Consider the following 16990-nt stretch of genomic DNA (forward strand, 5'->3'; position numbering starts at 1 on the left):
CCGGCTTTGTGACTATTATTACAAGAGCCATTCCCCCCATCCACACCAAACTATATCTTGTTTTTTTCTTGCCCCACATGTCAATATGGCTTAGTCCATGATATAAAAAAATTTATCAGTATAATTTGTCATGTAACACTTTGGTCATGGTACAAGTTATCAAGCATAATTTAATATGCCAACTTACGTCTGATGGCTTTTTTCACCTAACGTCGACACATATAATGTGTCATCTACATGCCAAAAACTATACAATACACTCCAAATGAATTCATACATACTCACACCACCACACTCTACATTCTTGTAAGTTTTTCTAATGTTCTTCTATGACATTCTACTTGCATTTTCATTTCAACTCGGTGTGTTATGGACATTCAGTCTACATGATCAAACTATCTCAAATACTTTCTCTTAGATTATCGTTTAGAATTTGGTGTCCCATGAGTCGTGATTCATGAAAAAAAAAAAAAGCACGAAAGCTAACAGTCAAGATTTATCACGGGGTCGCATGATGTGTCATTGATAAGTATTTTATCCATATCATTATATTTCGCATTTTAATGGTTAGGATGTTATGTTTTTTTCATAAGCCATTAGATCATCATCCTAATCTAATCATTTATTGGGAACATATAAACGCACAAGCATAAAATCTTGTAGAGCACAAAATTTTAAAAAATTCAACGAAAAAAAGACATTTTTCTCCGTTTGATTTGGATTTTAAATTTGAGAGTTCAACGGTCATCTATTTTCAAAGTTTTTTATCACACAAATTTTTTTTTCTTTCATTTTTTTCGAACAAAACCCATGTCAAGAATTCTAGATGTTTGAGGTGTCATTTGGCCAACACGGTAGTCAATGTGAACAAATGAGGACTCTGGAGCCCATTTTAATCGCAACATTGAAAAATGACACGTGTCCCAAAAATCCCACAATATTACAATACCCCCCCGGCTTGAGAATTCATGAAAATATTCACCGCAGGGAGGAAAAGAAATAACATCCGAACTTTTGCCTTAGACTCAATACGACAAAGAATTCAAGATAAACTAAATTAAAAAATCAAGAAGATATCTTTACATTTGATGCAATATCCACTAACAATTATCATAACAGAGCTAACAACGACATCCTCTGCCTCACCAACCCCAAAATTATAAAATCGGTTCAACTCAGTAATTAAATGCAGTGAAATATTTTTAATTAAACTCAAATACAAACATTAATGTGACGTGAGAACAAAACCCAAGAGTGCAACCAAGTACAGTAGTCAACTCATAACTCACCCGACTTGTACATCTAGGCAAGTTATGTCATGATACTTGTCCAATCATAGAACTATAAAAATCCCACTTAAAGTAAGACCAAGGGTTGTTGATTTTACGAAACAAATCAAGCTTAAATAAAATCACCCCTCTGAGTTCACTATTCATCATCTTCTCTAAATTACTTGAATTTAGTTTTATATTTCAATATCATTTCAATCTAACTTGATCTTCAGATATTCATTGGTAAGAATCACATTGGAGGTCCATCTTTCACCATCTTCGCCATTAGGAGCTCGGATATGATCATATCCCTTGGAGCAAAAGAGCAAGATTGAAGCATCATCCACTGAAACAACAGCGTTGGCAGATCAAGATTCATCAAGTTTGATCTAGGGCATTGCACATCTCTAGAAATTGGGTCTAAAAACCCTCCACAAGGACTTCAATTAAAGTTGTTTGAGGTCCTTCGATCCATCTATATGGACTACAATTACATTTTTATGTGGCCTCCAAAAACACTATCAAATGCAGCATGTTTACAAAGCATTAATTCTAAAAACTTTAAAAAATAAAAAACAACTTGTTCTCGCCATTGGATTTCAATTTTAAATTTGGGAATTCAATAATTATCTATTTACAAAGTCTTAAATTTAAAAAAAAAAAAAAAAAAATCTATATATATATATATATACATATAGATTTTTTTTTTCTGTTTCAAACATAATTTTAATCCTTGATTGTAAAGGGATAGGTGTCTTTTGAACCTATGTGGCAGTCCACATAATCCAAATGAGAGACTCGGTTCAGGTTCCACCATCCAAATTGATGTCTACTTAGGACAGTCAATTATTTTCCTACCTTCCAAATTAAAATTGATTGACCGACAATTGGTTATCCCCACGTCTTTATTATACTTCCATCGTACTCTAACACATAGACTTTACCCTTTTATTTTAAATGAAAATGGCGGGCGATGTCATTTTAACAGATCAAAGGGGTATTATGGGATATTACTTTTATTGCACGACTTTAAAGATAGATTGAGAGAGGAAGACAAAAAGATGCATATTTCGTATTTTCGTGGTCGTTATCCATTCCAAAATCGTTAGATTTTCCTCCAAATTAGATAATCTCGATGATTGTTGACAATCATGATCTTAGGACGACATTACTACAGTTGCAACTAACAGTCTGACACTTCCTCGACAACCTACGGGTCAATGCGCTTTAGAAGCCAAATGTTAAAGTGAGCTTCTATTAACACACCAATTTTTAACTTATAACACACCAAATTATATGAAATTCATTGATTTTAAAAATGATGAATTTGATCGAAATGCATGTTTTGAAAATTAAAATGAATAACATACCAAAATCAGAATTTGAACATAAGTTGCGCACATTTTAAAAAAAATCCCAATTAAATAAAGATTAATATGTTGAAAATAAAAGTCGGTGTGCCAATAGAATCTATCATTATTAAAAGGTGACTTACAAATTACAAAAATCCCTCTACGTTTTAAAGAATAATTGAGACATCGCCATGTTTTCTTTATCTTAATCTACTTAAATAATAACTTTTAAAAAGTACTCTCATCCACACGCGACTTGTTTTCTCCCAAAAGTTCATTATCTTCAAGTTTTTCACTCTCTATGAAGAATTATTTTCAATCACGTAAGAATCCAACATTTTAAACCTCAATGATTCTGTAAAATTTAGCTTCAACCATACAAATAAATTTATATTCAAAATAAAATATATAATATAATTTATATACTTTCTCATATTATATAGGATCGGGACCTTATCTAATAAAGGAATGGTTGCTCCAAAATTGATCAGATAGACTATCAAATCGGATCTTTATTGGTACCAATTCCATTGGCAATCTTAGTCTTACTCTTGTATGTAAAATCCTCAGAAAAACAAAAATTACTTGTGGGCTATATCCTCAATAATCCTTGTTATTGAGTTTTCAAGGTTGAAGAGATAGAAAGGCTTGCATGGATTGCCACATTGGCAATCCACCACCACATGTCTTTAGATTTTAATATATGAATTATATTAAAAAAAAAAAAAAAGGGCTTGACTAAGGTTTTGAAAATAGAAGGGGAGCAAACTTCAAAAAAAATTCCTTTTAAAAAAGTTCTTAAAATTGTGGAATCTATATCCCAATGGCATTGGATTGTACGTGTTGTTAAATGTTGTAAGAAATTCAACTCGAAATTCCAACCTGTGAGAAACAATAAATAGAGAAAAACAAACGTCGAAAAAAAAAAATTATACGCACAAGACAGTATTTATGTGATTTGGCAATTTGCCTACGTCCACGGAGTTATAGAGATTTCACTACAGACGAGAAGAATTACAAAGTGCGGCTCTCGTCTCAAAAACGACAACCAAAAACCTTAAAAAAAATCCTAATCACCAAAAGTGGCTTTTATATGCTGCACACAAGATACACAATGGGTTACAAAACGGGCCCAAAAAATTTTCCCAAGGGCGTTGCCCCCAGGAGGCTTATCCATAAGCGCTCCAGCTTGGGCCTAAGCCTCCACTCCATGGACTAAACCTCAGAAAATATCCCATCAAAATACCATGCAAACATTATTCGGGTCGGGTCGTCAACCGGATCAAACATAACTATGCTCCACAAAACCCAACAGATGTCACATAGAGATGAGGAATATTCCTTACTAACTTAATTAAAGAAAGTGTTTTTTGAAGTTTTATTCCTTCGCATGGAATTGTTCTGTGAAGAAAAAAAATAAGGAAAATTACTTAAAAGACCTTGGTGGAGGGATTTTTTCTAAATAGTCCATAAGTTTTAGATAGTTTTTTAATAGTCCATTCAGTAAAACATTTTTTTTTATTAATGGTCCCTCATTATTGTCGAGTTCGCCACTTTTTATTTATTTTCAAGGTCAATATTTTTATTGTCGAGCTCACTACTTTGTATTGTTGCATTCGACAATTTTTTAAAAATGTCAAACTTGACAATAAAAAGTGGTGAACTCAACACTAGTAAAATCTACACATATTCATTTTTCGAGTTTTTCAGACTAAAATGCATGAAAAAATCAACCAAAAACTTGAGATAATGACTTTTCTAGATGGTTTCCAACCAAAAGAACCATCTTTGATCGATTTTCATCCAAAAATGTAGAAAATGTTTTTTTGAAAAAATCCTAATATTTTTTTACATACGTCTTCAAAAAGCTTGAAAAAAAATTTGAAAATGGTTTCTTCTTCCTTCTTAAATCCTTTTCGATGGAATGGAGTTTCTGAAACTTGATTGGGATGTAGAAAATCCAATTTTTTGGATGAAAATGGTGATATCAAACAATTAGGGCATTCAATCGTGAAAATTGTGATGAATGGCGTTCAGGGACTAATTAGAAATAAAGTTATACTTAAATGGTCTATTAAGAGAAGTCCTAAACTTAGGGACTAATTAGGAAAAAAATTCATACGATAGGGTCCTTCAAGTAATTTCCCCAAAAATAAGGGTTCTGGGCAAAAGTTGAATATGAGGACGTTTAGGTTGTTTTTCATTAGTCTTTTGAGGAAGACTTAGGTCAATAGGTACATCATCAAATTGAAAATAGGGAGAATGTCTCTCAAGGACTCTTTATTGAGAATATGTGCCGAATAGTCCCCTAGTAAAGAATACGGATCATTTAAGTCCTACTTAATAAAATAGAATTTTGATAATATAACACCCATTTTTGGGGCACGCCCCTTTCACTCCTGTCCATATTGAAAAAGAAAACTTTCTAATATGATCACCTTGCAACATTTAAAAATATGATCCGATGAAAGGGAGTTATAGAGGACAAAATTATATGAACTTTAAAAATAAAAAATTAAAAGTAGTTATTTTTCACTATTGAATTTTATTTTTAAATTGGGTGATCGGTGGCCTTCCATTTTTAACACCTTGGATCAAGGTCAAAAACACTATATATATATATATATATATATATTATTTTTTTTTTTTTAAATTTTAAATATGAATATTTTCATGAAATCTAAAAGGTTGTGTTGTTGGATTGTTAATGTGATAATCAATGTGAGTCCAACAACCTTTTCTAAGATCTGAAATCTTAAAAAGTAAATATGTGGGCATAGGACATGTGGACAAGAGAGAAGCTTTCTTTCTATTGATGTCATTCGTGCCACATGTCAAACGTTTGTTGGACTATAAGCAAACACGTCAGGGGCATGCGCCAAAAAATGCACTATAATATCAGCACTCAATAAAATATTAATCTCTTTAAGGGTGTCAACGGGGACCCATTTTACCGAAATTGAATCAGAATTGGAATCGAAAAACTCCAGCTCCAGATCCTTTTTTATTAGAATCGATTAGTGTCGCGTCTAAAATGGAATCGAACCAATAAAAATCGGAACCAGTATGTTCTATCCAATGGGTATCTGGAACCAATTTATTTTGTCATTTCTTTACATGCTATAGTTGATTTAAGATATTTTTTTATTTCAAAATAAACACATCTTCTATAAAAATCATCAATTTTTCATATAAATTATCAATTGGATCTTAAAATGAGCTACTCTTCTGAAAATTTATTACTTTTAACAAATTTAGTATAAAAAAGTATAACTAATTAATAATTTTGTTAATAATATGTTAATTTTTTAAAAAGGATTTTTTTTTATTTATAATGATTTGAAATACTTTTTTCTCTTTCGATTTTTGAGAATCGAAACCATTGGGTACCCATGATTTTTGGTGGTCCTGGTTCTAATTTCATTTATTTTGGAACCGGACCCGAAACCAACAAAAATCAAACTCAAACTAAATATCATGGTCATAATCCTAAGTTCCTTAGGAATCAGACTGGAACCGGCCCATTGACACCCCTAAGCCTATTAAGGATCTTTTGAAGATTTTTTAAGAAAAATACTTGAAACACCCTCTTAACAACTTTACAAAGTGTTTGATCTAAAGATATCAGGAATCAAATAAAAAACTTGACTAATTTATTTAGTTATTAATAGTTCTGTGAAAAATAAAAAATAAATATTTTATTTATTAAAAATTAAATTCAATATAATTTATTTGACTCATTTGTGTCGACTTGCTAATTTTTTAGTTGAATAAATTGCATGGGCATTTAAGTCAAGTTTTAAAATTATGTTTTAATTATTTATATAATTTAATAAATCTAATATGGGTCAGGATCTATAGACACATAAAGCTACAACGTGTTTTGTCTTATATGGGAAAAATGGTTCGGAATGGGCTGGTTTTTTATGATGATGATCTATATGGTGAGGAGATCATCCTTACAAAAAATCAGCCCATTCTAAAACTTGTAGCCCCCCATGTTTACAAGATGAAGAATTTTGGACCGTTCATGTTTTGTAAACCACTTTTAATGGGTGTTAGAAGTTTTGGAATGGGCTGATATTTTACGAGGATGATCCCCTCACCATATAGATCATCATCACAAAAAATCAGCCCATTCTGAACCATTTTTCCCATATAAGACAAAACACATTGTAACTTTATGAGTAGCTTTGTATGTTTACGGATCCTGACTCATCTAGTATACATATACCAAATTAGTTTGATGATGATTATACTCATCTCCATCATCATCATTGGTGTAGTCATTATCATCATTTATGTGATTTAAAGATTATAAATTTTTATTTTTTTAATTGATCTATAAGAGATGACCATAATTAAAGGGTATGTCATTAATTATAAAACACAGACTGAGAATGATATTTTGAATAAATAGAATGTTGATGCAGTAAAGTAGTGTGTCCTCTGTCGTAAGGTTGAGTCCACTTCTACTTACACCTGGGACTGATGAATGAAAGAAAGGGTTTAGCAAATGCCTTCTGTAGTAAGGTTGAGTCCACTTCTGGTTACTCCTAGGATTTATAAATGAAAGAAAGGATTTAACAAATGATCTATAAGAGATGATCATGATTAAGGGATATGTCATTAATTATAAAATATAAGAGTAGTAAAAATATATTCAAATAAACTTATTTGTTTAAATTTCAACAATCTTTGAAAGGGTAATTATGATATTTTTTTTCTAAGGGACATTTTGATAAATATTTTAAAAAATTAGATCTTTGCGGTCATTCGTCCGGAAGAGTTGCTCTAATATTCAACAAAAACGTAACAGGTGTTACGTACACGAATGGTTCCTTCAAAATTTTGAAGTAGCTGCCCATCGCAGTCCTACGGACGACACTTTGCCAGGGCTAACACTAACAGCATTACAACAACGGGACAACTTTCCTCATTTGAGAATTGAGAATTGAGATTGAGAAATCCGCCCGGCCCAAATCTCTGCAACTCAAATCCCTAGCTCTGCTTCTCTCGAGTTTCTTCGTAGATCTGTAAATCCATGGAAGCAGTTCAGTTCAAGCTCATTCTCCCGATCCTTTTCGCGCTCTTTCTTCTCCTCATACCTTCTATCCAAGGCAGTAAAATCTCGTACTGCGGTAAGTTTCTTCAATCTCTAGGGTTTTCTTCTTTCGAATTGGCATCTAGATTTTTCTTTTTATATTCCTTCTTTCTCCCTTACAAGTCGTTTTTTGTTTTGTTTGTGATATATTGTTTATGAATGTTGAATCGTTTAGTCTGGTAATGTAGATTTGTATCGGTAATTTGAAGAATCGTGTTGGGATGTACTTTTTGGTTGATATTTTGTTTAAAAAATGGATCAGATTTCATTGTACACCATGGATCTTGATGCTAGCACTTATTAGACGGTTTAAATTGAGGAATCATGTTTGATTTGGTCTCATTGAGGATTATTTTCCTTAATTTTTTGAAATTAGTTAGTGTTAGTATAGTGAAGTAGGTACTTTTTGATTGATTTTTTCCATTATAGTCCATGATCTCGATTATAGCTCTTCTTTGACGGTTTAATTGAAAATTCATGTTTGATTTTGTCTCAATGGGGATTTATTTTTTTAAATTAGTTGATGTTTGTATAGTGGACAGGATAGCTATTTGTCTTTGTAATTTGAAGAATAGTGTTTGGAGGTATTTTTGATCAATTATTTATTTGTTTAGTTGGTTAGATTCCATCGTAGTCCATGATCTTAATTATAGCACTTCTTTGACGATTTAATTGAAAAATCATGTTTAATTTTGTCTCAGTGAGGAATATTTTTCATCTTTTTTTAATTAGTTGGTGTTAGTTGAGTCGATGAGGCTGATATTTGTAGGGCTTTTGCAATGAGTGCAGATAAGAAAACTGACTATGCCGTTAAGGTTAACGAAATCAAGATAACTCCGGATCCAATTAAGAGAGGCAAGACAGCTACCTTCAGTATCTCTGCATCTACAGGTGAATTCTCTTCTTCTTATATATTGATGTAGGGTAGAACACACAAACCTAGAGTTTATATTAAAAATCCGGTTCTAGGGTGGAATCTCAAGAACTGTGAGTAACGAAGAATTTCTATGTCAAGCAAAACAAACTAGAAACTTCAATTTAGGTTTGAGATTGATGGGAATCAATCGCAAACACTAAAATTAAGAACCAATATTGAGCTCTTATGCTAAAAAAATAACAAAGAAAGGGAAGAAAAATCTCTTCTTTTTCTTTTATTAATCAGTCTTGAAAAAAACTAATCTTTTGTTGAATTTGTTTATTGGAGCTCCTTATATAGATAACTCCATAACAATTTAGAAAACTTCTAAAATACTAAAAAGTAATTTCTTAATCTATTTATAATATATTATTAACCTTTAATCCTATTGGAACTCAATTTGAACAACTAAACAGACTTCTAATTATACAAATGAATTTTAAACATAAAACAAATTAGAAACTAACTAGGAAAAGAAATTTTCTAAATTTGAAATAGAAACTAGCAGGGTGATGCAGGACGATGGGAAAGATAAGAAAATATGGGGATTTTAGGGAATTTGGTTTAGGATTTTGAGTAAGGATTAAGAATTTGATTTTGAGTTTACGATTTGGGACAGGACCCAAAAGGTAAAATAAAATTTTTATTTCAATTATTGTAGGATAGAGAAAATGGTTAAAGGTTTGTAGAGTAAGGAAAGGATTAAGGGTTAAAGATCTGAAAAAGAGATTAATGAAATAAGGGTTAAAGAAAATGGGAAAAAAATTAAGAGTAGAATAAAATGGGTTTCAAGAATCAAGAATCAAAGAACAAGAAACTAAAAGAAAATCAAGAAAAACAAAAGAATAAAAAAAGAAAAATAAAGATTAGAAGAAAAGAATGTTATATTGGACTCACTCCAAAATAGTCTCACACCACACCCATTGTTGGGAAGATCATGCTCAAGTTTTCTTTTTTATTTATCATTTTTTTAATAAAAATAAATTCCTAATACAATCTATTTAAAGAAAATAAATCAAGAATCCTAGTCAAACTAAAATACTAAATAAATAACATTATTTTTGTAACTTTCTCTCCTAATTTTCTAACCCTATGAATTTAAATATAAGACAAACTAAACTGCCCCTAAATATTATACTAATACCATGGGCCAATAAAACATCAAAATAAGCCCAAAAACATCAAATTAAAGTCCTCAAACAGAAAACTAAATAAATAACTAATTTAAAATAATCTCAAACCATCAATCTAGACCTAAATAAGTGAAAACCTAAATAATTACAAATTTTCATCGAAACTCTTGACCGTTGACTTAATTTGCATTCTACATTACTAGGACTACTTAAACAACTTAAAAAATAGAAACCCAATAAAAGAAAGAGTCCTAAGAAAAGTTGGAGTAGGTTTTGTAGATGGGTTAAAGATTAGACCAAGTTGACTCAGTCAATGTTGATTTCTTTCTTTGACACATCTTAACTCGATCATATGCATTGCGATAAGTGTCAGCAAGCCTATCTACATCATATTTTTTTTTTCTTGAAATTCTTAGTATATTTAACCTTCATTTGTCCTTCATGAATTCCATAGGCTTGATACTTCATCTTTTTTTTTTATAATGATATTTCTTTCAAACAAAGGACTTAGTCATATTAGAAACTCTATCATCGATTTGTTATGCAATTTCATTTGTGTAGATTTTCTTTTGCATCGCATAGTAGATAGGGTACATCAGGTGTAAAAACTTTGCCATCTCCTAACATGAACCCTGAACATATTTTCAAAAATCGTCTGAGATGACTCCCCCAAGTCGTCTCGGTATTATTTTTCATGAACAAAATGAGATGTTTTGGATGAATTCCCTCTTTTCTCTTCTTCACCTTCTCCTTTCTAGTTTAGAAATCCAAACGAAACCTCCCATCTCATCCCAAATAATTGTGACGTCTTCTCAAATCATCTTGGTATCGTTCATGAACAACATGAGACAATATTCCGAGATTGAAAACCATGATCTTGACCCCTTCATTTATTTCACTTAAAGCAAGGCATAGTGAGGAGAAAGTTGTTATGGAAGAAGCAAAGTTTACTATGAAGAAAATCAATTCCGTTTTATTTTAGATGTTGCAAACTTTTAAATTTCATGATGCAACAATTCCAACTACTATTAAATTTGGTGATGTTTAGCTGAGGTATAATGATGCAGGACGGTGAAGGGAGAAAAGAAAAATGGGGAATGAGGAAATTTGGTTTAGGATTGGGTTAAGGATTTGGGCTAGGATAGGGTAAACCCAAAAGTAATTTTTTTTTTTCGCAATTACAACGGGATAGATGAAAAGGGTTAAAGGTTAAGGTTTATAGGGTAATGATTAAAGGTTAAGAGAATGGAGAAAGGATTAAAGGTTGAGGTTTGTAGGTTTCAAGAATCAAGAAAGGGATTTGAAGATTTAAGAATCCAAGACTTCAAGAAATCAAGAATCAAGAATGCAAGATTTCTTGAAAAATTAAGAATTAAGAAAACAAAGTTTAGGAGTTGGGTTTTTGAAAGGATTAGAGGGTTCTCGATGGTTGCTTAATCTCTCACAAATAAATAAAAGAAGATAGAGGATAAGAAGAAGATTAAAGAAAAGAAAAAAAAATGATATTTACCTCGAAATCACCCCGATGATTTTCATGGCACCAACATTCAAAAGAAAACAGAAACTTCTGTAATTTGTTTATTTCATTCATTCTCCTTCAATAAACTCTGATACAATCTATAAATAAGGAAAAACAGTCAAGAGTCCTAATAAAATTAAAATTCCAAATAAATTTACTTAATTTTCGTAACTTTCTCTCTCCTATTTTTTCAACCCTAATAAACTTAAATAAAAGATAAATTAAAGTTACTAAACTACCTATAAATATTATACTAAGACCATGGGCCAATAAAACGTGGACATAAGCCCAAAACATAAAAATAAGTCCTAAAACAACTCAAAACTATAAAAAAAAAACAACTAATTTAAAATAATCTCGAATGATAGAACGATAAATCTAGACCTAATTAAATGAAAACCTAAATAGTTACAAATTTTTTGTTGAAATCCTTGACTGTTGACTTAATTTGTGTTCCGCATTATTAAATGTCCAGTCTTTACTTGATGAGGGCATTTTTCGAAATCAATCCCATATTCAAATGCATTTTGGATTAAGGTTATATAGTCCAAAAAAAAAGAGGATAATATCATATATATATATAGGGAAGTGTTCCGGCAACCAACGTTTTGTCCTATATGGGTTCAAAGTTTCAGATTGGGCTGATTTTTTGTGAGGGTGATCTCTATGGTGAGGAGATCATCATCACAAAAAATCTGCCCATTCCGAAACTCCTAACCCCATCCATCAAAAGTGGTTTACAAGTTGAAGAATTGTGGACCGTCGATTTTTACCGTTAATTTGTAAATCACTTTTGATGGTGTTTAGAAGTTTTAGATTGGGCTGATTTTTTGTGAGGATGATCTCCTCACCATAGAGATCACTCTCACAAAAAATCAGCCTAATGCAAAACTTTTAACCCATATAGGACAAATTTTGACTCCCTAACGTTGGCTGCTAAACGGGGACCCATATATATAGTTCTGAAGCCTCAATCGATTAAAGGTTAACTCAAGACATGAGCCTAATTGGACAGCTAGATTGAGGTTCTTGAGTTCAAACATTTGTTTGGGAATAACCTTAATAAGATATAGTTAAAGGAAGTCATTTGAGAGGGTGTGAGCACATACAAAGAGAATCAGTAAGACCACCAAAATAATTAGCACTTTTTTCTAAGTAAGGGGTTCTAAAAGAGCAGAAGGGATGCTGACAGTAGCATTGATGATGGTAATAAGAAATGAGATGAAGAATATGCCTTGGTTGATGCTTTGATCGAAGATAGAATGGAATGGTGAAATAGGATTCGTGGTGTTGATCCCAATATTTGGGGTAAGGTGTAGTATGCAGATGATGATGATTGATGTATTTTATTTCTTTGGACCAGAATAAGTCTAAACTGCTTCAGCATTCTATCTCTTCCTAGGATTCGTGATGCTTATGATCGATCCCAGTTCTAGTTTTGAGTGGTATGATGAACTTTGTGTTATGTCCAAAATCTAAACATGGAACGAATACTTGTATTTATTGTTCTCACTTTGAAGTAACTCTCTTTTTATCAAGTTCACCCTAGCTGTCAAACTTCCTGTTTTTTCACATGAGAGTTTCTCTTTTGTTGAACCTCTGTGGAATTTAGTTATTTTGGATCTCCTTAGCTAGCGGATGGTGTTTCAGTTCTTGTCATTAGTAACAAAGAATGGTTGGTTCACATATTAGTGGATTGGCTTAGCCTGGAAAAGCTGAATGGTTTCTATGGTTTCCACCAGAGAAAGGGAAGTTAGGCAATGATATTTCTTCTGTATATGCGATGCCCATGGAGACCATATCTTTCCAAGAAGTTTATATTTCCAACAAGTTTGATCCATAAAATTTCATAATATTGGGAAGATTCCTATTTTTCCGAGGGTGCCACCTCTGTGAGTTGGTAATACCTCTGACCTGGGATCAAAGCCCCACTTTCACAATTAAACCAATATAAAAGGAAAATTTTTTGTGTATTTATCTCGTATATTTGAATGTTTTGAAACCATGGTACTTATCTGTAAATGTATTCCGTGCACTTGGAAGTAGGCGAGCCACTACTTTCGTTGGGTACGATGAACAATGTGATATGGGAAGCAGGTAGACAGTAGGTGTACAAGTAAGGGTTAAGGGCATTTATCCTTGCAAGTGAAGAGGTATGTCTTAAACATATGTTTCAGTGTTGGGTAGACGGTTATTCCTGTGAGCTATCTGAAATCCCCTGAAGGTTCCTGTTACTTTTATTCCTGAGCACTGACGATTTTGTATATACAAAATGTTTTCCTTGTCTCTTTTACTAATCTCTCTCTAAAACAAAACTTAATTGTTCTTTTCTTTTTTAAATTTTTTTCTTTCTTTTTTCTAATAGGTTTTCTTTCTCCCTCTGTCTTTGTTTCCAAATATTTCTTTATATGATAGAGCTACTTGCATTGAAATTTCCCTGAAAAAACTGTATACAATTCCCTGCATTTCTCTCTCTCCCTCCCTGTGTGTGTGTGTTTATGAGCTCCCATGTCATTTGAAAACAAGTTGTCCGGGATTCTAGTTTAGTATTATTAACTAACTCCTTACATTCGCATACAGGTCAAGACATCTCAGGAGGGACACTGGTGATAGAGGTCTCATATTTTGGGATACGTGTCCATTCTGAGAAACATGACCTTTGCTCAGAGACATCTTGCCCTGTTGCACCGGGTGACTTTGTGATCTCTCACAGCCAAGTTTTACCTTCATTAACTCCACCAGTAAGTAACTTCAGCCTATCAACTTTCTACTTTAATGTATGGGGTAACATTCTTGCACCTTTGTATATGCTGACTCACTGAAGCCAAAGTACTGTATTCAACTGCAAGTTGTTTTAGCGAGAGTAACCAAAGTATTCATGTATCTTGTCTATGTTGGCTTAGTAGTTTTAGATTGAGACTCAATCCAGATTACCTGCTAAAATTAAAAATTATTTAATATTTTGTCCTTACAAATTTGATATATCACAATGTGATGAATTTATTGTTCACTTTATATGGTGACTATTGTTTTACACAAATATTTCCATGAATCTGAGGCCATAAAATTGATCTCCTTTACAAAATGTATGGGAATCTTGTTGTAACTTTTTCATCCAATAAATGTGTGCTGCAGTCATTCCAAGAGCATAGACAAACATTATGTACTTTCCTTCCCCACCACACAAATCAAGACAAAATTTCTCTTCTGCTATTAATTTTCCTATATCACTGGATGATGTCCTTTTCATAGAAGATAAAAATAATTTCCATCTAATAGAACAGAAATTTTATCGGGGACAGTAGCTGTTCGTCCATCTACACAAGTACACTGCTATTAATGAAATCTTGAAATGGAAATTTTAACTTACCCTACAGGTATTCAGCGTGTATGTGTTGCATGCATCATCATGAAAGCCTGATTTGGGGTCTGCTAAACGAATCTTGTTTCTCCATTCACTTTTTGTTTAGAGCCGTCTTTTGTTATTGAAAGTGTGTTCACGTCCATCTTCACTATCTCAATCCAATTTTATTTAAGTCTTCTATCCCTCTTTTAGAGCCTTTTACTTGCATATTCCATCTAATTGAGGTTATAATCAGTCTTTGTTGAAAGTGAACAAACCATCCAACTTTTAGTTAATCACCTATTGGATCTACTCTTATATTTTCTCAAATGCTCTCATCTCTAATTTTATCATTCCCTTTATCTATCGCAAGCAACAATAATAATCTCGTATTATTTAAGGAGATCTTATGTAATTTTTATGCAGAATTCTCATATATCATTGTTCTATCAATGGTAATTCCACTGTTTCAACTTTCAATTAATTGTTCCATGAATAAGAATTTAGATGAAGTAGTGAGATATCCTTTAATACAGCAATGACAGCAAAACCGCTTTCCTAAGAACACGGATGGGATTATTTATTATTTCATCATCTTTGTCCTGCTCATCGATACTGACTGAGTTTTATTTTATTACAGGGTTCATACTCGCTCAAGTTGAAGATGAATGATGGAAATGGGCCCCAGTTGACATGCATTACTTTTGGCTTCAGCATTGGATTTGTATCATCTGTGGCTGAAATCTGAAGACTTCCCGGAGAGTCTGGCATGTAAAGAGTATCTCATGTAGTTTTAAACCTGGAACTTGCATCTGACTTTACTTTACTAGACTCTACTGGATTCTCTGAATCTTGAACATCATATTTGCTGCATTATGTGACTACTAAAACCCGAAGCACGCATTAATAGAGTATCCTTTTTCGCATTATATAATTTTGTTATGTTGTGTTCTGCGTGTGAGTGGACTGTGGGACTCATCCATTATGATGTGACCAGGGAAGGGACACTGTTGTGTGCAACTTGGTCTGATGGTTCACCTCGTCCCCTGCCTCTTCCTCTTTTGTTTTGTCGGCCTATCTTATCGAGTTGGAATAAAAAAAGAAAAAGAAAGAAATTAAGTGATTAAGCTGAGTTAATGGGAGTAGGAAAATTAGAGAGAAATTGGTTTGCTTCGAGGGAAAAACCTTCCTCTAGAGTTATAATGAGAACATACTTCCAATTTCCTTATTCTATTCTCAACTTTATATATATATATATATATATATATATATATATATATATATATATATATATATATATATATATATGGGAAATGTTCAGCAACAAACATTTTGGCAAAATTTTTCAAAACATTAGTTAGAGGTTTTGGAATGGGCTGATTTTTGGTGAGAATGATCTCTACGGTGAGGAGATCATCATCACCAAAAATCAGCCCATTCCAAAACTTCTAAACCCATCAAAAATGGTTTACAAAAAATGGACGGTCCACAATTTTTCAACTTGTAAACTAAGGTTAGAAATTTTGGAATGGGCTGATTTTTGATGATGATAATCTCCTCACCGTGGAGATCATCCTCATCAAAAATCAGCCCATTCCAAAACCTCTAACCCATGTTTTGAAAAATGTTTTACCAAAATGTTTGTTGTATATATATAGATAGGACTCTTTACAATGTTAAAATTACAAAGAAATAGGAGTTTTTAGTAACGTTAAAAACTACTTCCTACAAAATAGTAATAAACTAGATAACAACTATATTAATGGATAAGGCTAAACAACCTACACTCACGTATACCCAGCCAACACAATAGAATTTTCTACCTCTGCGTAACATCTTTATTTGAAGCAATGTGACGTGGACATGTGGAACTCAACATCTTATTTCTCTAACTCTACCTAACATCTTTATTTGAAGCAATGGACACGTGGAACCCAACAACTTATCAAAAGGCACATAATAGACGTTTGCAATGCACGTGCTCTTGGTAGGGTAAGCAAACATGATGATTCCTCTCTTTCCTTTTTGTGCCCCCATGTCTCTACACTGGAGGGGGATATGGGGACGTTAAAAAGGGGTTCCTATCAAATTGTCTGACTTAGGATTATAAGCTCACGAGCTTGATCTTACTTCACCATCAAGAAATGAAAGAATGACTTTCATCTCTGAGTTTAGACGTAAGCATTCAATCTCCTTGAAAAGGAGGTGATCCAGCCAAGTTTGAAATTTACGATTGAAAGACGCATATATAATATCAAAAGGGCTTATTGTTGTTTTCGACATTCTTGTAACCATTGGTTTATATATTCAATGAATAGGGTGTGGACGCACATAATATCAAAAGGGCTTATT

At 32.5% G+C, this 16990-nt stretch overlaps 1 protein-coding gene across 1 annotated transcript; it reads left to right on the forward strand.

The window, feature by feature from the left end:
* The first annotated feature begins 7516 nt into the window (after positions 1-7516).
* LOC147400180 (uncharacterized) lies at positions 7517-15572 on the forward strand. The gene is made up of 4 exons (XM_086445780.1): positions 7517-7764; positions 8517-8618; positions 13876-14036; positions 15279-15572. The coding sequence occupies exons 1-4, from the start codon at positions 7668-7670 to the stop codon at positions 15384-15386; spliced, it is 468 nt and encodes a 155-aa protein (XP_086301906.1). The 5' UTR covers positions 7517-7667; the 3' UTR covers positions 15387-15572.
* The last annotated feature ends 1418 nt before the right edge of the window (positions 15573-16990 follow it).

Source organism: Akebia trifoliata, chromosome 6, assembly GCF_017979445.1.
Source record: "Akebia trifoliata isolate Shusen 1 chromosome 6, ASM1797944v1, whole genome shotgun sequence".
Classification (NCBI taxonomy): Eukaryota; Viridiplantae; Streptophyta; class Magnoliopsida; order Ranunculales; family Lardizabalaceae; genus Akebia; species Akebia trifoliata.